This window comes from Salmo salar, chromosome 29 (assembly GCF_965601325.2).
Source record: "Salmo salar chromosome 29, fSalSal1, whole genome shotgun sequence".
NCBI classification, from domain to species: Eukaryota; Metazoa; Chordata; class Actinopteri; order Salmoniformes; family Salmonidae; genus Salmo; species Salmo salar.
Window position 1 is genome coordinate 31,715,626 of NC_138319.1, and position 25,568 is coordinate 31,741,193.

A 25,568-nucleotide genomic window follows, 5' to 3' on the forward strand; every position below is an offset into this window, starting at 1 on the left:
ATCAAACCATCCTTCATCATACCATCCTTTCATCACACTATCATTCATCACACCATCCTTCATCACACCATCCTTCATTATACCATCCTTCCATCACACCATCCATCCATCAAATCATCCTTCATCAAACCATCCTTCATCATACCATCATTCCATCAAATCATCCTTCATCAAACCATCCTTCATTAAACCATTCTTCCATAACACCATCCTTCCATCACACCATTCTTCTATCACACCATCCTTCATCAAACCATTCTTCCATCACACCATCCTTCCATCACACCATCCTTCTATCACACCATCCTTCTATCACACCATCCTTCTATCACACCATCCTTCCATCACACCTTCTTTCCATCACACCATCCTTCCATCACACCTTCTTTCCATCATACCATCCTTCCATAACACCATCCTTCCATCACACCATCCTTCCATAATACCATCCTTCCATCACACCATTATTCCATCACACAATCATTCCATCACACCATCCTTCATCATAGCACCCTTCTATCAAACCATCCTTCCATCACACCATTATTCCATCACACAATCATTCCATCACACCATCCTTCATCAAACCATCCTTCCATCACACCATCCTTCCATCACAAACTTTCATCATAGCATCTTTCTATCACACCATCCTTCTATCACACCATCCTTCCATCACACCATCCTTCATCTAACCATACTTCATCACACCATCCTTCTTTCACACTACCTTCTATCACACCATCCTTCATCATACCATCCTTCATCATACCATCCCTCCATCACACCATCCGTCCATCACACCATCCGTCCATCACAACATCCTTCCATCACACCATCCTTCCATCACACCATCCTTCCATCACACCATCCTTCCATCACACAATCCTTCATCATAGCATCCTTCAATCACACCATCCTTCCATCACACCATCCTTCATCACACTACCTTCTATCACACCATCCTTCTATCACACCATCCTTCCATCACACCATCCTTCTATCACACCATCCTTCATCATAGCATCTTTCATCATACCATACTTCCATTACACCATCACAACATCCTTCCATCACACCATCCTTTCATCACACCATCCCCCTATCACACCATCCTTCATCATAGCATCTTTCATCATACCATACTTCCACCACATCATACTTCATCAAACCATCCTTCATCATACAATCCTTTCATCACACTATCATTCATCACACCATCCTTCATTATACCATCCTTCCATCACACCATCCATCCATCAAATCATCCTTCATCAAACCTTCCTTCATCATACCATCATTCCATCAAATCATCCTTCATCAAACCATCCTTCATTAAACCATTCTTCCATCACACCATCCTTCCATCACACCATTCTTCTATCACACCATCCTTCATCAAACCATTCTTCCATCACACCATCCTTCCATCACACCATCCTTCTATCACACCATCCTTCCATCACACCATCCTTCTATCACACCATCCTTCCATCACACCTTCTTTCCATCATACCATCCTTCCATAACACCATCCTTCCATCACACCATCCTTCCATAATACCATCCTTCCATCACACCATTATTCCATCACACAATCATTCCATCACACCATCCTTCATCATAGCAACCTTCTATCAAACCATCCTTCCATCACACCATTATTCCATCACACAATCATTCCATCACACCATCCTTCATCAAACCATCCTTCCATCACACCATCCTTCCATCACAAACTTTCATCATAGCATCTTTCTATCACACCATTCTTCCATCACACCATCCTTCATCTAACCATACTTCATCACACCATCCTTCTTTCACACTACCTTCTATCACACCATCCTTCATCATACCATCCTTCATCATACCATCCCTCCATCACACCATCCGTCCATCACACCATCCTTCCATCACATCATCCATCATCACACCATCCTTCTATCACACCATCCTTCCATCACACCATCCTTCCATCAAACCATCCTTCCATCACACAATCCTTCATCATAGCATCCTTCAATCACACCATCCTTCCATCACACCATCCGTCCATAATACCATCCTTCCATCACACAATCCACCTTTCACAACATCCTTCATCATAGCACACTTCATCTAACCATACTTCATCACACCATCCTTCCATCACAACATCCATCATCATACCATCCTTCCATCACACCATCCTTCCATCACACAATCCTTCATCACACAATCCTTCATCACACCATCCTTCATCATACCATCCCTCCATCACACCATCCTCCCATCACATGATCCTTCATCACACCATCCTTCCATCATACCATCCTTCATCATAGCATATTTCAATCACACCATCCTTCCATCACACCATCATTCATCACACTATCATTCCATCACACAATCATTCCATCACACCATCATTCCATCACACCATCCTTCATCAAACCATCCACCTATCACACCATCCTTCATCATAGCATCTTTCACCACACAATCCTTCATCACACCATCATACCATACCATATTTCATCACACCATCATTCATCACACCATCCTTCCATCACACAATCCTTCCATCACACCATCCTAAATTAAACCATCCACCGATCACACCCTCCTTCACCATAGCATCTTTCACCACACAATCCTTCATCACACCATCATACCATCCTTCCATCATACCATCATCACACCATCCTTCCATCACACCATCATCACACCATCCTTCCATCACACCATCCTTCCATCACACATCCTTACATCACACCATCTTTCATCATACAATCCTTCCATCACATCATCCTTCATCATACCATCCTTCCATCACACCATCATTCCATCACACCATCCTTCCATCACACATCCTTCCATCACATCATCCTTCATCACACCATCCTTCCATCACACCATCCTTCTATCACACCACCCTTCTATCACACCACCCTTCTATCACACCATCCTTCATCACATTATCCTTCATCACACCATCCTTCCATCACACCATCCTTCTATCACACCATCCTATCACACCATCCTTCCATCACACCATCCTTCCATCACAGCATCCTTCATCATACCATCCTTCATCATGGCATCTTTCCATCACACCATCCTTCCATCACACCATCTTTCCATCACACCATCCTTCCATCACACCATCCTTCCATCACACCATTCTTTCATCACACCATCCTTCATCATAGCACCTTTCTATCAAACCATCCTTCCATCACACCATCCTTCGATCACACCATTCTTCCATCATACCATACATCACACCATTCTTCCATCACACCATCCTTCCATCACAAAATTTCATCATAGCATCTTTCTATCACAACATCCATCAATCATGCCATCCTTCATAACACCATCCTTCATCACACCATCCTTCTATCACACCATTCTTCCATCATACCATACATCACACCATACTTCATCACACCATTCCTCCATCACACCATCCTTCCATCACACCATCCTTCTATCATACCATCCTTCATCATAGCATCACACCATCACACCATCCTTCATCATAGCACCTTTCTATCACACCCTCCTTCCATCACACCATCCTTCCATCATTCTATCTTTCCATCACACCAGTCTTCATCACACCATTCTGCCATCACATCATCCTTCCATCACACCATCCTTCCATCACACCATTATTTTATCACACCATCCTTCCATCACACCATCTTTCCATCACACCATCCTTCATCATAGCATCCTTCCATCACAACATCCTTCCATCACACCATCATTAATTATAGCACCTTTCTATCACACCATCCTTCCATCACATCATCCTTCCATCACACCATCCTTCATCATAGCACCTTTCCATCACAACATCCTTCCATCATACCATCCTTCATCATACCATCCTTCCATCACACCATCCTTCGATCACACCATCCTTCCACCACACCATCCTTCCATCACACCATTCTTCATCATACCATCCATCACACCATCCTTCCATCACACCATCCTTCATCATAGCACCTTTCTATCACACCATCCTTCATCATACCATCCTTCATCATAGCAACTTTCTATCACACATCCTTCATCATACCATCCTTCATCATAGCACCTTTCTATCACACCATCCTTCCATCACACCATCCTTCCATCACACCATCCTTCCATCACACCATCCTTCATCATGTCATCCTTCATCACACCATTCTTCATCACACCATCCTTCCATCATATCATCCTTCCATCACACCATTCTTCATCACACCATCCTTCCATCACACCATCCTTCCATCACACCATTCTTCATCATGTCATCCTTCATCATGTCATCCTTCATCACACCATTCTTCATCACACCATCCTTCCATCATACCATCCTTCCATCACAACCATTCTTCATCACACCATCCTTCCATCACACCATCCTTCCATCACACCATCCTTCCATCACACCATCCTTCCCAGCTGATGTTTTCTGGTTCTAGACTAATGTTAGACTGGGAACCATGCAGAGCTGCACATGTAGTTCAACACGCATAAGCCTCACACCCTATAAATCCAACACACACATGACGCATGTACACAGTATGCCCATGACCTTCATGTGTTACGCATAATGACCTGACTAACGTCAGCTGTCAGAGCTGATGCCTTTAGCTCAATGGGATAATATTCTGGGTTTGCTGTATATGCTGTTGCCTAGCCCCAGGTAGACTGTAGTTATCACACTATTGGTTTGAACTGAGTGTGTTTCTGTGCTCCTTAGCAGCCCAATCAGTTACTGTCTCTGACTCTGCCGTGGGCACTTGTTAATGTCAGCATCAGGATAGATAAAGGAGACAGCTGACTGTCTGGTTGTTTCAGATTTAACAACCCTTGAAGGCACTGAGAAATACAAAGACACAGAAAGAGAGAGACAAAGAGACAAAGAGACACAGAGGACTGCTGAGAGAGCAGAGCGAGAGACAGAGACAGAGAAACAGTGAGACAGAGAGGCAGAGTGAGCAGAGAGAGACATAGACAGAGAACGAGAGAGCGAGGGAGACCGAGAGAGAAAGCAGAGAGAGTGCAGAGAGAGAGAGAGAGAGAGAGACAGATAGACAGACAGAGAGAGAAACAGAGAGAGCGAGAGAGACAGAGAGCAAAGAGTAGAGAAAACAGACATATAGAGAAAGCAGTGGGTAGAGAAAGCATTGGGTAGAGAAAGCATTGGGTAGAGAAAGCAGTGGGTAGAGAAAGCAGTGGGTAGAGAAATCAGTGGGTAGAGAAAGCAGTGGGTAGAGAAAGCAGTGGGTAGAGAAAGCAGTGGGTAGAGAAAGCATTGGGTAGAGAAAGCAGTGGGTAGAGAAAGCATTGGGTAGAGAAAGCATTGGGTAGAGAAAGCATTGGGTAGAGAAAGCAGTGGGTAGAGAAAGCAGTGGGTAGAGAAAGCAGTGGGTAGAGAAAGCATTGGGTAGAGAAAGCAGTGGGTAGAGAAAGCAGTGGGTAGAGAAAGCATTGGGTAGAGAAAGCAGTGGGTAGAGAAAGCATTGGGTAGAGAAAGCATTGGGTAGAGAAAGCATTGGGTAGAGAAAGCAGTGGGTAGAGAAAGCAGTGGGTAGAGAAAGCAGTGGGTAGAGAAAGCATTGGGTAGAGAAAGCATTGGGTAGAGAAAGCAGTGGGTAGAGAAAGCAGTGGGTAGAGAAAGCAGTGGGTAGAGAAAGCATTGGGTAGAGAAAGCAGTGGGTAGAGAAAGCATTGGGTAGAGAAAGCAGTGGGTAGAGAAAGCATTGGGTAGAGAAAGCATTGGGTAGAGAAAGCAGTGGGTAGAGAAAGCATTGGGTAAGGAAGTGAAATAGAGGGAGATAGACACAGTTATACAGTGCTTTCAGAAAGTATTCAAAACCCATAATGTCAAAGTGGAATTATGTTTATAGAATATTTGACAAATTAATTAAAAATGAAAAGCTGAAATGTCTTGAGTCAATAAGTATTCAACCCTTTTGCTATGCATAAATAAGTTCAGGAGTAAAGATTTGCTCAACAAGTCACATAATAAGTTACATGGACTCACTCTCTGTGCAATAATAGAGTTTAACATGATTATTTAACGACTACCTTATCTCTGTACCATACGCATACAATTATCTGTAAGGTCCCTCAGTCGAGCAGTGAATTTCAAACACAAATAAAATCACAAGGACCAGGGAGTTTTCCAATGCCTCGCTAAGAAGGGTCCCTATTGGTAGAAGGGTCCCTATTGGTAGAAGGGTCCCTATTGGTAGAAGGACCCCTATTGGTAGAAGGGTCCCTATTGGTAGAAGGACCCCTATTGGTAAACGGGCACATATTGGTAGGGCACCTTTTGGCAGACATTGAATATCCTTTGAGCATGGTGCAAGTTATTAATTACACTTTGGATGGTGTATCAATACACCCAGTCACCCAGTCAAAGATACAGGTGTCCTTCCTAACTCAACTGCCCCAGAGGAAGGAAACCGCTCAGCGATTTCACCATGAGGCCAATGGTGACTTTAAAACAGTTACAGAGCTTAATGGCTATGATAGGAGAAAACTGAGGATGGATCAACAACATAGTTACTCCACAATACTAACCTAAATGACAGAGTGAAAAGAAGGAAGGCTGTACAGAATAATTTCAACACATGCATCCTGTTTGCAATAAGGCACTAAAGTAAAACAGAAAAAAAATGTGTCAAATAAATTAACTTCATGTTCTGAATACAAAGTGTTGTTTGGGACAAATCCAACACAACGCATCACTGAGTACCACTCTTCATATTTTCAAGCATGTTGGTGGCTGCATAATGTTATGGGTATGCTTGTCATAAGCAAGGACTATGGAGTTTTTAGGGATAAAAATAAATGGAACAGAGCTAAGCACAGGCAAAATCCTACATTGGGAGACAAATTCCCCTTTCAACAGAGACAATAACCTAAAACACAAGGCCAAATATACGCTGGAGTTGCTTACAAAGAAGACAGTGAATGTTCCTGAGTGGCCGAGTTACAGTTTAGACTTTAATCGGTTTGAAAATCTATTCCAAGACTTGAAAATGGCTATCTAGCAATGATCAACAACCAACTTGACAGAGCTTGAAGAACTAAAAAAAGTATAATGTGCAAATATTGTACAATCCAAGTGTGTAAAGCTAGTAGAGACTTACACAGAAAGGCACACTGCAAAAGGTGATTCTAACATGTATTGAGTCAGGGGTGTGAATACTTATGTAAATTAGAAATCTGTTTTTTGTTTCAAGAAATTTGCAAAAAATTCTAAAAACACATTTTCACTTTGTCATTAAGGGGTATTGTTTGTAGATGGGTGTGAATACTTTCTGAAGGCACTGTATGGCTGATGGGACATGTACTGTACCTTTGTGATCAGAAGATTCACCTCTGTGACCAATACACCTCCAGGTAATTCAGCACACACACACACACACACACACACACACACACACACACCCACACACCCACACACCCACACACACACACACACACACACACACACACACACACACACACACACACACACACACACACACACACACACACGACAGTGTTCTCTCTATGTGTCACACATACACAGATACTCGTGCACTCACCCATACATGTGCACCAGCATACACTAGCGCACACACACCAAAGATTGGTGACCATTTGCACCCCCCCAAACTAGATCATTAAAATATCATGATTAAAATACACCTCACAACTAACAGTAGTACACCTACACTTTGGATTTCTTTAACTATTATTAATCATTAGTTATAAATGAGACATGAATGGTGCCATAATGTAGCTTGGGAGGGGCTGAGGGCAGGGAAAGCAGTCACATGTGGCAGTGTGGATAAGGGGAGGAACCGGTTAAGGCCCAATATCATTCAGCTCCCTGACTAGAAACAACGATGCAATGTTTAGTGATAAGTAGGTGACTCCACCCAAAGTGGAGAATGTACACTACCACAGGTGAAACCATGTCTTTGTCTAATGCAGCTATATTGACCCTCTGGGAAGAATAACTTGGTTTAAGCTTTGATAGGTTCTAAAAACTCTGAACGGACACTAACAGTTGGCGTTGTCGGCAGGATTCACCAGGATTTAAAGTCAAACCAGAGAGTCCAGATCAGTGGTACAGGAGCCGGCACAACAAACAAGGTAGGCACAGTTCCTAAACCTGTTTCCACTCATTTTGACATCTTGGGGAGATGAGATTCGTAGGCTGAACAATTATAGGATACGGACCTAGAAAGCCTGAGTTTATTCAGTAGGCCCATTGAGTAATGACCGGTCGCAGCTTTGTGGTATATGGTTAAGTCCCGGAAGTCAAACCCGAACAGATTGGTACCTGGAGAGGGTAAGTTCTAGGGGGTAAATCCCGAGTAGGTTGGTTATTGCTAGTACCATAAATTATAGAGTAAGTCCTGAACAGGATAGTTCCTGTAGAGAGTAAATCTCATAGAGAGAGGGGAAGTCCTGAACAGGATAGTTCCTGTAGAGAGTAAATCTCATAGATAAAGTCCCGAGCAGGATAGTTCCTGTTGAGGGTAAATCTCATAGAGAGAGGGGAAGTCCTGAACAGGATAGTTCCTGTAGAGAGTAAATCTCATAGATAAAGTCCCGAGCAGGATAGTTCCTGTTGAGGGTAAATCTCATAGAGAGAGGGGAAGTCCTGAACAGGATAGTTCCTGTAGAGAGTAAATCTCATAGATAAAGTCCCGAGCAGGATAGTTCCTGTTGAGGGTAAATCTCATAGAGAGAGGGGAAGTCCTGACCAGGATAGTTCCTGTAGAGGGTAAATCTCATAGAGAGAGGGGAAGTCCTGAACAGGATAGTTCCTGTAGAGGGTAAATCTCATAGAGAGAGGGGAAGTCCTGAACAGGATAGTTCCTGTAGAGAGTAAATCTCATAGATAAAGTCCCGAGCAGGATAGTTCCTGTAGAGGGTAAATCTCATAGAGAGAGGGGAAGTCCTGAACAGAGTGGAGGGTAAAACCCTAGTGTAGTGGTGTATTGGCCAGACCCGTAAAGAGGGTGGAAGCCCAGTCGCAGTGGCCGTGAGGCCGCAGGGTGTGTGTGTGTGTGTGTGTGTGTGTGTGTGTGTGTGTGTATGAATGTTTGAACAAGATACGTCTGTAGTAACAGTAGCTATAAGAGAAAGGTTGGTTTATGATCTCTGGTGGGGGGAACCATGACAGATTATGTGGAAATAGGAAGACAAATGTGAATCATTTTGGTAATGTGTGTTATCAGCAACAGTGATATTTGAGGCTCAACAGTGGAATAATACCTTAGGTCATACGTATTCTCCAGTAATACATTTGCAGACGCTACAGTATTGGTTCTAATACAAGGTATTAAGTACCGTGACCAATTAATAGGCACAAATACCATAACTATTCTCCGGGGAAGTAGGTAGCTCTACCTTGGAAAAGAGTTAATAGAAGGTGTGTATTAGAGCCGGGAGTGAAGAAACACCCTGGACACCGTCGGGAGAGGTTTGGGAATAATAATTATTCATATGTCAACAGACGGCCCCGATTCTCCATGTAAAGCGGAGCTAGATGATTTTAAAAAAGCCATGGAGGTGCTAAAAGAAGTGCACAAGCATTCTACCAATACGGCTTGAATATCGGAAGTTTTTTGCAAACAGGATAAAATTGGGCAACATTTCCCTGCTGACGGAGAATTCAAATCACATAAAGAATTCAGGGAGGCAATTATGACTTGGCACAAAGACATAAAACCAGATACTGTGTTTAGTGTTTTTACACTACACTGTGTTTACCCTATACTGTGTTTACACTATACTGTGTTTAGTGTGTTTACACTAGACTGTGTTTAGTGTGTTTATACTATACTGTGTTTACACGATCCTGTGTTTAATGTGTTTACACTTTACTGTGTTTAGACTACACGGTGTTTAGTGTGTTTACACTATACAGTGTTTATTGTGTTTACATTACCCTGTGTTTACACCATACTGTGTTTAGTGTGTTTACACTATGCTGTGTTTACACCATACTGTGTTTAGTGTGTTTACACTATGCTGTGTTTACACCATACTGTGTTTAGTGTGTTTACATTAGACCGTGTTTACACCATACTGTGTGTATACTATACTTTGTTAACACTATACAGTGTTTAGTGTGTTTACACTATATTGTGTTTAGTGTGTTTGTACTATAATGTGTTTACACAATCCTGTGTTTAATGTGTTTACACTTTACTGTGTTTAGACTATATAGAGTTTAGTGTGTTTACACTATACAGTGTTTAGTAAGTTTACACTGTACTGTGTTAGTGCGTTTACACTGTGCTGTGTTGACACTGTTCTGTGTTTAGTGTGTTTACACTATACTGTGTTTACACTGTACTGTGTTTAGTGTGTATACACTATACTGTGTTTAGTGTGTATACACTATACTGTGTTTAGTGTTTTTACACTATACTGTGTTTACCCTATACTGTGTTTACACTACACTGTGTTTACACTATACTGTGTTTAGTGTGTTTACACTATACTGTGTTTAGTGTGTTTACACTATACTGTGTTTAGTGTGTATACACTATACTGTGTTTAGTGTTTTTACACTATACTGTGTTTACCCTATACTGTGTTTACACTATACTGTGTTTACACTATACTGTGTTTAGTGTGTTTACACTATACTGTGTTTAGTGTTTTGCACTGCACTGTGTTTACACTATACTGTGTGTACACTATACTGTGTTAACTATGTTTACACTATACTGTTTGGTGTGTTTTACACGGTACTGTGTTTAGTGGGTTTACACTATATTGCGTTTACACTATACTGTGTTTGTGTTTACATTATACTTTGTTTAGTGTGTTTACACTATACTGTGTTTAGTGTTTTTACACTATACTGTGTTTACACTATACTGTGTTTACACTATACTGTGTTTACACTATACTGTGTTTAGTGTGTTTACACTATACTGTGTTTAGTGTTTTGCACTGCACTGTGTTTACACTATACTGTGTGTACACTATACTGTGTTAACTATGTTTACACTATACTGTTTGGTGTGTTTTACACGGTACTGTGTTTAGTGGGTTTACACTATATTGTGTTTACACTATACTGTGTTTGTGTTTACATTATACTTTGTTTAGTGTGTTTACACTATACTGTGTTTAGTGTTTTTACACTATACTGTGTTTACACTATACTGTGTTTACATTATACTTTGTTTAGTGTGTTTACACTATACTGTGTTTACATTATACTTTGTTTAGTGTGTTTACACTATACTGTGTTTAGTGAAAACATCAGGACATCTATAGAACCTAATCAAGTTGGGTCGGGGTGTTCCTTTCCCAGAGGAAGAGAGAGAAAGAAAAAAAGAGAAGTAAAAAAGAGAGAGAGAAAGAAAGAATGAGAGAGATATAGTGATTGGAATGAATGAAATAAAGCGAGAGAGCGAGAGAGAGGAAGAGGACTTGAATAGACCTGCAGTACACAACAGACATTGAGCTCTGGGCTCTGGGCTCAACAATGTCTTATTGATGAAACTTTCACACTAAATCTTTCACAGTACAGTGCTGTTGTTCCTCTCGTCTAAACCCCATTACTCTTCTGTGTAAATGTAGCAATGGTCTACCCCAGGGAGCCATGTACAGAACACACACACACACACACACACACACACACACACTTGCATGCATTCGCATGCACACACAAACGCACATACTCGCACACACGTAATGCATGCATGCACACACGCACACAAACACACTTGCATGTATACACAGGCTGACTCACTGTTTTTCTATTATATACAGCATATCTCAAATGAGTCGTGAGATTTGATAACCCAGAGAATGTGGGAGCACAAACAAAACCAACTACCTTTACAAAACGCTCCAAAACTAGAAAGTGATAGAAAGCAATAAAACTGTAACACCAAGCTAAGCATGTCTACACAAGGTACAAGATCTGGAAATAAGTCCAGAATCAGAACGCTTATCTTGTGAGGTCAAGGGACAACAGTTCTAGTCAGGTGTCTTTTACACTATTATGAAGCATTAGGTCACTCTTTACCATGCTGTTATGAAGAATTATGTCACTCTAATAATGCTGTTATGATGCATTATGTCACTCCTATGATACTGTTATGAAGCATTATAAGCTGTGTATGTCTTACCTTCTTGTAGAGGCTGCGTAGGTCTCTGTACTGCCACATACTGCTGAGCACCTGAGAGGCTGCCTTCACCACCTTGGCTGAGTGTCTGAGAGAGAGAGAAAGAGACAGAAAGATCGAGAGAGAGAGAGAGAGAGAGAGAGAGAGAGAGAGAGAGAGAGAGAGAGAGAGAGAGAGAGAGAGAGAGAGAGAGAGAGAGAGAGAGAGAGAGAGAAAGAAAGAGGGACATTTTAATTTGAATTGTGTGAGAACAGTATATACTGTATATGTTTCTCTATGAGCCTATATCTCATTTCAGGCATTATGCTTTAACTGAGAAACAGAGGGACACTCAGACAAGCTAATACTGTCCACATTAAGTCTTTATTTACTTTATTCGTTCTTAATGTCCCCTATTCCCCATATAGGCCTATGAGCCCTGGACAAAATACGGCATAGAGTGCCATTTAGGACGAACACTAACTTTAAGGTGAACACTGCAGAGACTGAAAATATGTTCAACATCAGGAGTCCCTCTGTCTGGTTCCATTATGGTTTTAAATGTGTTCAACATCAGGAGTCCCTCTGTCTGGTTCCATTATGGTTTTAAATGTGTTCAACATCAGGAGTCCCTCTGTCTGGTTCCATTATGGTTTTAAATGTGTTCAACATCAGGAGTCCCTCTGTCTGGTTCCATTATGGTTTTACATGTGTTCAACATCAGGAGTCCCTCTGTCTGGAGCCATTATGGTTTTAAATGTTTTCAACATCAGGAGTCCCTCTGTCTGGAGCCATTATGGTTTTAAATGTTTTCAACATCAGGAGTCCCTCTGTCTGGTTCCATTATGGTTTTAAATGTGTTCAACATCAGGAGTCCCTCTGTCTGGTTCCATTATGGTTTTAAATGTCTTCAACATCAGGAGTCCCTCTGTCTGGTTCCATTATGGTTTTAAATGTGTTCAACATCAGGAGTCCCTCTGTCTGGTTCCATTATGGTTTTAAATGTCTTCAACATCAGGAGTCCCTCTGTCTGGTTCCATTATGGTTTTAAATGTGTTCAACATCAGGAGTCCCTCTGTCTGGTTCCATTATGGTTTTAAATGTCTTCAACATCAGGAGTCCCTCTGTCTGGTTCCATTATGGTTTTAAATGTGTTCAACATCAGGAGTCCCTCTGTCTGGTTCCATTATGGTTTTAAATGTGTTCAACATCAGGAGTCCCTCTGTCTGGTTCCATTATGGTTTTACATGTGTTCAACATCAGGAGTCCCTCTGTCTGGTTCCATTATGGTTTTAAATGTGTTCAACATCAGGAGTCCCTCTGTCTGGTTCCATTATGGTTTTAAATGTTTTCAACATCAGGAGTCCCTCTGTCTGGTTCCATTATGGTTTTAAATGTGTTCAACATCAGGAGTCCCTCTGTCTGGTTCCATTATGGTTTTAAATGTGTTCAACATCAGGAGTCCCTCTGTCTGGTTCCATTATGGTTTTAAATGTGTTCAACATCAGGAGTCCCTCTGTCTGGTTCCATTATGGTTTTAAATGTGTTCAACATCAGGAGTCCCTCTGTCTGGTTCCATTATGGTTTTAAATGTTTTCAACATCAGGAGTCCCTCTGTCTGGTTCCATTATGGTTTTAAATGTGTTCAACATCAGGAGTCCCTCTGTCTGGTTCCATTATGGTTTTAAATGTGTTCAACATCAGGAGTCCCTCTGTCTGGTTCCATTATGGTTTTAAATGTGTTCAACATCAGGAGTCCCTCTGTCTGGTTCCATTATGGTTTTAAATGTTTTCAACATCAGGAGTCCCTCTGTCTGGTTCCATTATGGTTTTAAATGTGTTCAACATCAGGAGTCCCTCTGTCTGGTTCCATTATGGTTTTAAATGTGTTCAACATCAGGAGTCCCTCTGTCTGGTTCCATTATGGTTTTACATGTGTTCAACATCAGGAGTCCCTCTGTCTGGTTCCATTATGGTTTTAAATGTGTTCAACATCAGGAGTCCCTCTGTCTGGTTCCATTATGGTTTTAAATGTGTTCAACATCAGGAGTCCCTCTGTCTGGTTCCATTATGGTTTTAAATGTTTTCAACATCAGGAGTCCCTCTGTCTGGTTCCATTATGGTTTTAAATGTTTTCAACATCAGGAGTCCCTCTGTCTGGTTCCATTATGGTTTTAAATGTGTTCAACATCAGGAGTCCCTCTGTCTGGTTCCATTATGGTTTTAAGAGGTGATTGCTCTTTAGAAGAAGCGCAATGTTCCTTAGCAGTTACTTTAAAACCAACGACCCCAGCATGCTAATGGCTGCCGCTAGCCACTTTAGAGAAAATTAGAAGAAAAAGTGGGTTTTTCATTTTGTAAGAGCAATGGGGAGACTTGAAGAGGGTGGTTATTGTACATTTGTGTTTCATTAGAAGTGTATAAATACAGCTCTTGTGAATGGGCAGAAACTAAATACAAGGCTACAGAAACCTCAACTTGGCGAGGCGCATGTGCGCACCGATAGGACGCATGGGGATTGAGTTGCTCCATTTTGTACCGACAAAACTGTAGTTACTGTATATGTAGAAGCCAGACAACAAAGTTGAAATTAAGCCTCTAAAATCGATAGATCAACAAATCCCCAAGCAACTTGGAGAGAGTGAGCGGTCAGTTATGTACAATAGCGAACCAATCATTTAATCAGACATTGCAACAAGAGCCCTACAAGCCATGGCTTCCTTCAGCAGAAAAGACAAGGAACAACTTGGAGATGCAAACGAGAGTAATGAACAGCTAAAGGATATCCAGGAAATCATAGCTAATATGCTCTCAATGCTCACCAAAACAAACAAATTGCTACAATCTGTTGTTAAAAAAGTAGATTAGCTCGAAAAGAAAGTACAATCTATTGTTTACGACATGCACATACAACGAACAAGACAACAAACTGTGCCTTCTGGAAACAAAGTTGCAAACTTTAGAAGATGAATTGGACCAGCAAGAAAATAGAATGAGATGAAACAACATGAGAATATTGTCCTTACCGGAAGACGAGGAAAAAGGGGACCTTTCCAGCTACGTGGTCAAACTGATATCAGAGGAACTTGAAGTGGGTATATCACCAGAGGATCTGGAACGATGCCATAGGATTGGCGTAAAACAGAAGAACGCTAAATACCCTTATATGGTAATCTTCCAGATGTGGAAGTATCAGACCAAAGTCAACATTCTGAAGGCACAGGGGGGAAAGGAGATCAAAATCCAAGGCCAGTCCATTCCATTCATCCAGGACCTTTCTGCTAGGCTGAGAAAAAAACCGCAAGCGATATATTCCAATCAGACAGTCACTGAATGAAAGAGGTATCAAATTCCAACTCTGCTTCCCGGCAGTGGTGTGGGTATGGAAGTGAAAACAAAGGATGGAATTCACAACCACCAAGCTACAAGAAACCTTCCCAGAAATCTTCCAAGTTGAAGGAGGGGAGCCCCCTGCTATGAGAAGAGGTCGATGTAGGAAATAACGATGAGCGCACTAGGCTATATACAGTGATACCTGAGACCAGCTTACCGTAAATTGAGTCAACATCCTTTCCTCCACCCCCAAATTCAGTCTATACTCTACTTTCCCCAAATAACTGTTGTTCAAGTAAGGATAGAAATAGCCAATGCCAATAGACTACATGGACACTGGAAATACAATTCAAAGGGGGAAATATTGCATGTATGCCAATAACTGTTCTATGGGTATGTGTGTGTGCGTGTGTGTGGGAATGTAGGTGTGTGTGTGTGTGTGTGTGTGTGTGTGTGTGTGTGTGTGTGTGTGTGTGTGTGTGTGTGTGTGTGTGTGTGTGTGTGTGTGTGTGTGTGTGTGTGTGTGTGTGTATATGAATGGGAGTGTGAGGGAAGAGTGAGGGATGGTGAATATGAATATGTGTAGGAGGGTGAGAGAGAATGCGCGGTGGATGCCTTGAATGAGTAGGTGTGTCCAAACTTTCAACTGGTGCTGTATGTATTCATACTATGACTCTCATTTCATGGAATGCCCACTGCATTTTATCAGGTTCTTCAATGATAGATGGAACAGACAAGTTTAACTTTGATTGTATTGTATACAAGTAAAGACCAATAGAATCCAACTTATTACATTGACGGGCTTCATGATGGGAAAAAAGCATATGGTTCTTGAACACTTAGAGATTATCAGCAGATGTGGTTCCCTTGCAAGAGTTGAGAAAATTCTATATTGAATATTTAAAGAGAGCTGGGTTAGAGAGGCCTATGCTGCCACCTACTGTAGTAACAGCAGAAGTGTAGGCATCGTGATAAATAAGAATACACCCCTTTCCCTTATATCCCAGCACACAGACCAAGAAGGCCATTTTCTAATGTTGAATTGTACCTTACATGGGACAATTCAACATTGACTTCATTGTATATCCAACCAGGGGCAAATTTGGTGTTTGTAGTCAAATCCAGACTGGAACTATTATCGTTGCAGGAGACCTAAATCATATCCTCGATAAGATTGACAGAATTAGCAATAAAAAAGGCACATTTAAGGAACTTCCAAAGAGGCTTAAAATTTTAATTCCTACAAATAATATACCGGACACCTGGAGATTACTATTCCCAACTACAAAAGACTACTTTTTTTCTCAAAGCAAGAAAAGCTATTCAAGAATTGACTACGTTTTTATTTCCAAAAATGATCTAAACAATATACTGGGTTAACAATAAAGCCTTGCGTTCCAATTATTATTATAATTTTTTCGCTCTTGGCGGTAGGTGCACTTGATTGAGCAGCCCCGGGTAAAGCAAAGTTTTCCCATTTTGAACCATTTCATCTGTCTGGAAGAACCGCCTACCCTGCAGGCCCAGAGAGCAAATCAAGTCCACCTATAGGCCTACCACTGGCCAACCAGATAGCTCAGATCAAATCAAAGTTAATTTGTCACGTGCGCCGAATACAACAGGTGTAGAACTTATAGTGAAATGCTTACATACAAGCCCTAACCAACAGCACAATTTTTAAAGTAAAAAATAGGTATTAGGTAAACAATAGAAGTAAAGAAATAAAAATAAAAAACAGTAAAATGACAGTGAAAATAACAGTAGCGAGGCTATGTACAGGTGGTACCGGCACAGAGTCAATGTACGGGGGCACCGATTAGTCGGGCTAATTGAGGTAATATGTACATGTAGGTACAGTTAAAGTGACTATGCATAGATGATAAACAGAGAGTAGCAGCAGCATAAAAGAGGGGTTGGCGGGGGACGTGGATGGGGACATAATGCAAATAGTCCGGGTAGCCATTTGATTACATGTTCAGGAGTCTTATGGCTTGGGGGTAAAAGATGTTGAGAAGCCTTTTGGTCCTAGACTTGTCGCTCCGGTACCGCTTGCAATGCGGTAGCAGAGAGACAGTCTATGACTGGGGTGACTGGGGTCTTTGACAATTTTTAGGGCCTTCCTCTGACACCTCCTGGTGTAGAGGTCCTAGATGGCAGGCAGCTTAGCACCAGTGATGTACTGGGCCTTGCGGTCGGAGGCCGAGCAGTTGCCATACCAAGCAGTGATGCAACCAGTCAGGATGCTCTCGATGTTGCATCTGTAGAATCTTTTGAGGATCTGAGGACCCATGGCAAATCTTTTTAGTTTCCTGAGAGGGAATAGGTTTTGTCGTGCCCTCTTCACGACCGTCTTGGTGTGTTTGGACCATTCTATTTTGTTGGTGATGTGGACACCAAGGAAATTGCAGCTCTCAACCTGCTCTACTACAGCCCCGTCGATGAAAATGGGGGCGTGCTCGGTCCTCCTTTTCCTGTAGTCCACAATCATCTCCTTTGTCTTGATTACGTTGAGGGATAGGTTGTTATTCTGACAACACACGACCAGGTCTCTGACCTCCTCCCTATAGGCTGTCTCGTCGTTGTCGGTGATCAGGCCTACCGCTGTTGTGTCATCTGCAAACTTAATGATGGTGTTGGAGTTGTGCCTAGCCATGCAGTCGTGGGTGAACAGGGAGTACAGGAGGGGACTGAGCATGCACCCCTGAGGGGCTCCAGTGTTGATTACCTACCCTCACCACTTGGGGGAGGGCTGTCAGGAAGTCCAGGATCCAGTTGCAAAGGGAGGTTTTTAGTCCCAGGATCCTTAGCTTAGTGATGAGCTTTGAGGGCACTATGGTGTTGAACGCTGAGCTGTAGTCAGTGAATAGCATTCTCACGTAGTTGTTCCTTTTGTCCAAGTGGGAAAGGCAGTGTGGAGTGCAATAGAGATTGCATCATCTGTGGATCTGTTTGAGCGGTATGCAAATTGGAGTGGGTCTAGGATTTCTGGGATAACGGTATTAATGTGAGCCATTACCAGCCTTTCAAAGCACTTCATGGCTACGGACGTGAGTGCTACGCGTCTGTAGTCATTTAGGCAGGTTAGCTTTGTGTTCTTGGGCACAGGGACAATGGTGGTCTGCTTGAAGCATGTTGGTATTACAGACTCAATCAGGGACATGTTGAAAACGTCAGTGAAGACACCTGCCAATTGGTCAGCCCATGCCCGGAGCACACGTCCTGGTAATCTGTCTGTACCATCTGCCTTGTGAATGTTGACCTGTTTAAAGGTCTTACTAATGCCGGCTACGGAGAGCGTGATCACACAGTCGTCCGGAACAGCTGTTGCTCTCATGCATGCCTCAGTGTTGCTTGCCTCGATGCGAGCATAGAAGTGGTTTAGCTCATCTGGTAAGCTCGTGTCACTGGGCAGCTCGCGGCTGTGCTTTCCTTTGTAGTCTGTAATAGTTTTCAGGCCCAGCCACATCCGACGAGCATCAGAGCCGGTGTAATAGGATTCAATCTTAGTCCTGTATTGGCCCTTTGCCTGTTTGATGGTTCGTCGGAGGGAAAAGCAGGATTTTCTTATAAGCTTCCGGGTTAGAGTCCTGCACCTTGAAAGCAACATCTCTACCATTTAGTTCAGTGCGAATGTTGCCTGTAATCCATGGCTTCTGGTTGGGATATGTACGTACAGTCACTGTGGGGACGAAGTCCTCAATGCACTTATTGATAAAGCCAGTGACTGATGTGGTGTACTCTTCAATGCCATCGGAAGAATCCCGGAACATATTTCAGTGCGTGCTAGCAAAACAGTTGTGTAGTTTAGCATCTGCTTCATCTGACCACATTTTTATAGACCGAGTCACTGGTGCTTCCTGCTTTAATTTTTGCTTGTAATCAGGAGGATGGAATTATAGTCAGATTTGCCAAATGGAGGGCGAGGGAGAGCTTTGTACGCGTCTCTGTGGGTGGAGTAAAGGTGACCTAGAATTTTTTTCCTTCCGGTTGCACATTTAACATGCTGATAGAAATTAGGGTAAAACTGATTTAAGTTTCCCTGCATTAAAGTCCCCGGGCACTAGGAGCGCCGCCTCTGGGTGAGTGGTTTCCTGTTTACTTACTTCCTTATACAGCTGACTCAGTGCGGTCTTAGTGCCAGCGTCCGTCTGTGGTGGTAAATAAACAGCCCCCCCAAGAATTGATGAAAACTCTCTCATGAGAGTCATGAGATACTCTACTTTAGGCGAGCAAAATCTAGAGACTTCCTTAGATTTCGTTCACCAGCTGTTGTTTACACATATACACAGACTGCCTCCTCTCGTCTTACCAGAATGGGCTGTTCTATCTAACCGGTGCAGTGTATATCCCGCCAGCTGAATATTTTCCATGTTGTCAATCAGCCACAATTTGGTGAAACATAAGATACTACAGTTTTTGATGTCCCGTTGGTAGGATATTCGTGATCATGCGTCATCTAATTTATTGTCCAATGATTGTACGTTGGCAAGTAATATTGATGGTAAGGGCAGATTTCCCACTCGCTGTCGGCGGATCCTTACGAGGCACCCCGCCCTTCGTGACATGGATCATCTCTACAGGCTCCGGGCCATGGATCATCACTGGAGGCTTCTTTCGTGGAGTTGGAATAGGTCTCACCGGACTAGAGAACGTCATTGAGAGTTCTGGACTAGGGAACGTCACTGGAGGCCGGGTGCGCGGAGCAGGCACAGGGTATACTGGGCCGTGGAGGCACACTGGAGGTCTGGAGCTTATGGCTGGCACAACCCGTCCTGGCTGAATAACCTCCGTAGCCCGACAAGCACGAGGCGTTGTGACAGGTCGCATAGGTTTGTGTTGGCGAACTCGGGTTACCTTGCGTAGAGCTGGCGCAGGATAACCTGGACCGAGAAGACGCACTGGAGACCAGGAACGCTGAGCAGGCATACTCCTTCCTGGCTCAATGCCAACTCTAGCACGGCACCTGTGAGGAGCTTGCACCGAGCGCACCGGGTTGTAGCTGCGCACTGGCGTCACAGTCCGTATCTCAGCATAACATGGTGCTTGCTCGATCACTCACCCCCCACAGTAAGCACGGGGAGTTGGCTCAGGTCTCCAACCTGACTCTGCCAATCTCACCGTGTGCCCCCCCCCCCACATTCTTTTTTTGGGGGGGGGGCTGTCTCTCGCCCTTGCCTCGTTGTTGGTACAGCACCTCATAATGACGCCGCTCCGCTTTAGCTGCCTCAATCTCCTCCCTCGGACAGCGATACTCCCCAGCCTGCCTCCAGGGTCCTTTTCCGTCCAGAATTTCCTCCCAGGTCCATTTCTGTTGCTCCTGGGCACGCTGCTTGGTCCTTTTGGTGTGGGTGATTCTGTCACGGCTGTCGAAAGGATCGGACCAAAGTGCAGCGTGGTTGTAGTTCCACATTTTATTAAATCCGTGAAACTTTGCAAAACATAAATAACTGAATTTACAAAACAACAAACCGTGATGCAGAGAGAAACAAACACTACTCAAAATATAATCACCCACAAAACCAGGAAGAAAACCCCCTACTTAAATATGATCTCCAATCAGAGGTAACGAGGAACAGCTGCCTCCATTTGGAGATCAACAACATAGAAATAGAAAAACTAGAACTTAAACATAGAAATAGAAAACATAGAAAAACACAAAACACCCCTGTCACGCCCTGACCTACTCTACCATAGAAAATCACAACTTACTATGCACAGGATGTGACATTGACTGTAATAAGAAGCCTCGAACACACAGCAAAGTTGATAATATGAGATTTGAAAACTTTTAAAACCATGACCAGTGAGAGACTCAACCAATTCAGCAAAGAGCTACTGTTTTTATGAGTAAGATAATGTTTATATAAACCATAAAATACATGTTCTCCTTACTTCCACTCACACTACAACCAGAACTGCAACTGCTATGAATGAGTATAGAAACGTGTTTCAATAAGCTTGCATTGTTATTATTAGAGGCTTGCATCTTTTTTAATATCGACAAATATATGACTTTCTCTGTTCATAGGATTAGAAACATGAATTGGTGCATGAGACAGAAATAATGCAGTGCGACTTGAGTTTCGCCATTAGCTGGAAGACTGTGTCCCCTTTTCCAGCGGAGAGAGGGACGGATAATAAATTATATTTTCTTTACTTTGTAAGGATTTTTTAAGGGCTTTTCTGAAATAGTGATTTCTCAGATACTCAGATTTGCCGAGTATGAGATTATCATTCCCCTAATGTAAGCCTTAGAACTGTGGTCACCAACCTTGTCTGAGTCAAGATCACTTTCTGAGTCAAAATGCAAACTGAGATCTTCCTCTCAGATTTTTTAAGATTACTTAAAAAACCTAAGCCTATGCAACATTATCCAATTAAAAACAGTTCTGTAGCAATGAAGTTTGTGCAGTAGGCTATAGGCCCAATACATTTTTATTATTAGTTTACTGATCTGCTTGAATTTCCCTGCCAATGTTGTTCTACTCAGACCATTTTGAAATTATGTTTCAAAATTTTAGATATATGATCACACTGGTAATATATAATTTGTTGTATTACTTGTGAGGCACAGTTGAGTGAGCATAATAATGTTGTTTATTAAACTGGACTGATGGCTTTCATCTGATGGTCAGTGTGAGTGGAGGGAGGGAACAGTGGTGAGGCTGTCTCTCACCCGACTCACTGTCCCTCTGCTGAGAAAAGGGGACACAGTCTTCCAGCTAATGGCGAAACTCAAGTCCATGGTCTGAAATATACATATAGCTGGGACCCTTTGGATGACAAATCCGAGGAAGATTTTCAAAAAGTTAGTGAATATTTAATCGTTATATGTGAATGTATATTTCAGACCATGGACCACTGGGAGAGACAGGGAGTCCCTCCAGCGCCTCCACCAGCACAACAGGGGTTCCCACTACTCGTCCCTCCTGTACCCAGTCCCAGTGGGATGCGTCTCGCCCTTCCTGGGGAGTATGATGGGACGGCAGCATGGTGCCAAGGTTTCCTGCTACAGCTGGACCTATACCTGGGCACCGTTTACCCGGCTCCCTCGGGAAGGGAGTTCACCCGTCGCTTCCGGGCAGGCTTCAACCACTGCCCGAGGGTGGAGCGGCGGGTGAACGTCTTTTCCACCTGAGGCAGGGGACGAGGAGCGGCCAGTAGTTCGCCCTGGAATTTCGGACCCTGGCCGCAGGAGCGGGATGAAACGACAGGGCCCTTATCGACCACTACCGCTGCAGCCTGCGCGAGGATGTCCGTCGGGAGTTGGCCTGCAGGGATACCACCCTCACCTTCGACCAGCTGGTGGACCTGTCCATTCGGTTGGATAACCTGCTGGTCATCCGCGGACGTCCAGAGAGGGCTCTGTCGATTCCCTCTCCCAGCACCACCGCTCCGGTGCTTATGGACCTGGGAGGTGCTGCGCTCAGGGAGGCCGGAGGAGGGGGTTTCACGTGTACCATCTGTGGCCGCAGAGGTCACACTGCTGTTCGGTGCCGGGTTGCTTCCTCTAGGGGACGAGGCAGCAGGCAGGGCACTCTGGCATCGCCCCATGTGAGCATGCACCACTCTCATCCAGAGCCCTCTGTTGTACACCTGTTTGTGCATGTTTAATTTCCTGAGTTTTCCCCGAATTCCCAGCATAAGGCGCTCGTCAATTCAGGCACGGCTGGGAATTTTATCGACAGAGCATTTGCCCATAGGTTAGGGATCCCTATTGTTCCAGTGGTTAGGCCTTTCCCAGTTCACTCTCTGGGCAGTCGACCATTAGGGTCCGGGTTAATTAGGCAAGCTACCATACCCCTTGGCATGGTGACGCAGGGGGGTCACGAGGAGAGAATCAGTCTCTTCCTCATTGACTCTCCTGCATTTCCCATGGTGGTAGGCCTTCCCTGGTTAGCTCGTCATGACCCCACCATTTCATGGCAACAGAGGGCGCTCACGGGGTGGTCGCGAGAGTGCTCAGGGAGGTGTGTAGGGGTTTCCGTTGGTGCTACTACAGTGGAAAGTCTAGACCAGGTCTCCACCGTGCTCATTCCCCCCGAATATGCCGATTTGGCTCTCTCCTTCTCCAAAAAGAAGGCGACTCAATTACCACCCCATCGACGGGGGGATTGTGCGATAAATCTCCTGGTAGACGCTGCACTTCCCAGGTGTCACATGTATCCCGTCACAGGCGGAGACGGCTGCTATGGAAACATATGTCTCCGAATCCCTGAGTCAGGGGTACATTCGGTCCTCCACTTCACCCGCCTCCTCAAGTTTTTTTTGTGAAGGAGGAGGGAGGTCTGTGCTCGTGTATTGACTACCGAGGCCTAAATCAGATCACGGTGAGGTACAGTTACCCGCTACCTCTTATCGCCACGGAAATGGAGTAAATGCACGGGGCGCGCTTCTTCACCCAACTAGATCTCAGGAGCACTTACAACCTGGTGCGTATCAGGGAGGGAGACGAGTGGAAGACGGCGTTCAGTACGACCTCAGGGCATTATGAGTACCTCGTCATGCCGTACGGGTTGATGAATGCTCCATCAGTCTTCCAAGATTTGTAGATGAGATTTTCAGGGACCTGCACGGGCAGGGTGTAGTGGTGTATATTGATGACATTCTGATATACTCCGCTATACGCGCCGAGCATGTGTCCCTGGTGCACATGGTGCTTGGTCGTCTGTTGGAGCATGACCTGTACCTCAAGGCTGAGAAATGCCTGTCTTCCAACAGTCCATCTCCTTCCTAGGGTACCACATTTCCACATCAGGGGTGGAGATGGAGAGTGACCGCATTTCAGCTGTGCGTAATTTGCCAACTCCCACCACGGTAAAGGAGGTGCAGCGGTTTCTAGGGTTTGCCAATTACTACAGGACGTTTATCCGGGGTTTTGGTGAGGTAGCAGCTCCTATTACCTCACTGCTGAAGGGGGGACCGGTACGTTTGCAGTGGTCGGCTGAGGCGGACAGGGCTTTTGGTTACCTGAGGGCTCTGTTTACCTCGGCTCCCATGCTGGCCCATCCGGATCCCTCTTTGGTGTTCATAGCGGAGGTGGATGCGTCCGAGGCTGGGATAGGAGCCGTGCACTCTCAGCGCTCGGTACGCCACCAAAGCTCCGCCAGCAAAACTATGACGTGGGGGACCGGGAGCTGTTGGCTGTCGTCAAGGCTCTGAAGACGTGGAGACATTGACTTGAGGGGGCTAAACACCCTTTTCTCATCTGGACTGACCACCGCAATCTGGAGTACATCCGGGCAGCGAGGCCATGTTTTTCAACCGTTTCGTTTTCACACGTTCTTACAGACCAGGTTCCCAGACCATGAAGGCAGACGCACTGTCCCGGATGTATGACACAGAGGTGTGGCCCATGGATCCCACCCCCATACTCCCGGCCTCCTGCCTGGTAGCACCGGTAGTGTGGGAGCTGGACGCGGACATTGAGCAGGCGTTACGTGCAGAGCCCGCTCCCCTCCAGTGTCCCGCTGGGTGTCTGTACGTTCCGTCTGCTGTCCGTGATCGCCTGATCTATGGGCCCACACGTCACCTTCCTCTGGTCATCCAAGCATCGGTCGGACGGTGCGATGTCTGAGTGGGAAGTACTGGTGGCCCACTTTGGCCAAGGACGTGAGGGTTTATATTTCCTCTTGTTCGGTGTGTGCTCAGTGTAAGGCTCCTAGGCACCTTCCCAGAGGTAAGCTACACCCCTTACCCATTACACAATGGACATGGTCGCACCTGTCGATCGATTTCCTGACCGATCTCCCCCCCTTCACAGGGAAACACCACGATCCTGGCATCTCCTTCCTTTTCCCAGTCTCCCTACGCCCCTACAGAACGCGGAGGCCTTGTTTATGCACGTCTTCCGGCAGTATGGGGTGCCTGAGGATATAGTGTCTGATCGGGGTCCCCAGTTCACTTCGAGGGTCTGGAGGGCGTTCATGGAACGTCTGGGGGTCTCGATCAGCCTTACCTCGGGTTTTCACCAGAAAGCCCGAGGTTTCTGCGCTGCACCAGAAAGCCAGCGCAGACCGTCACCGCAGTGAGGCCCCGGTGTTCGCACCGGGGGACCGGGTCTGGCTCTCGACCCGAAACCTGCCCCTTCGCCTGCCCTGCCGA

General features: G+C 44.4%; 1 protein-coding gene across 1 annotated transcript in view; it reads right to left on the bottom strand.

The window, feature by feature from the left end:
* Window positions 1–25,568, bottom strand: part of LOC106590590 (catenin delta-2) — a 597,564-nt gene that overhangs the window by 70,123 nt on the left and 501,873 nt on the right. The window contains exon 21 of the mRNA XM_045710617.2: window positions 12,156–12,240. Within this exon, the coding sequence (XP_045566573.1) occupies window positions 12,156–12,240 (85 nt within the window). The remainder of the gene's footprint in view (window positions 1–12,155; window positions 12,241–25,568) is intronic.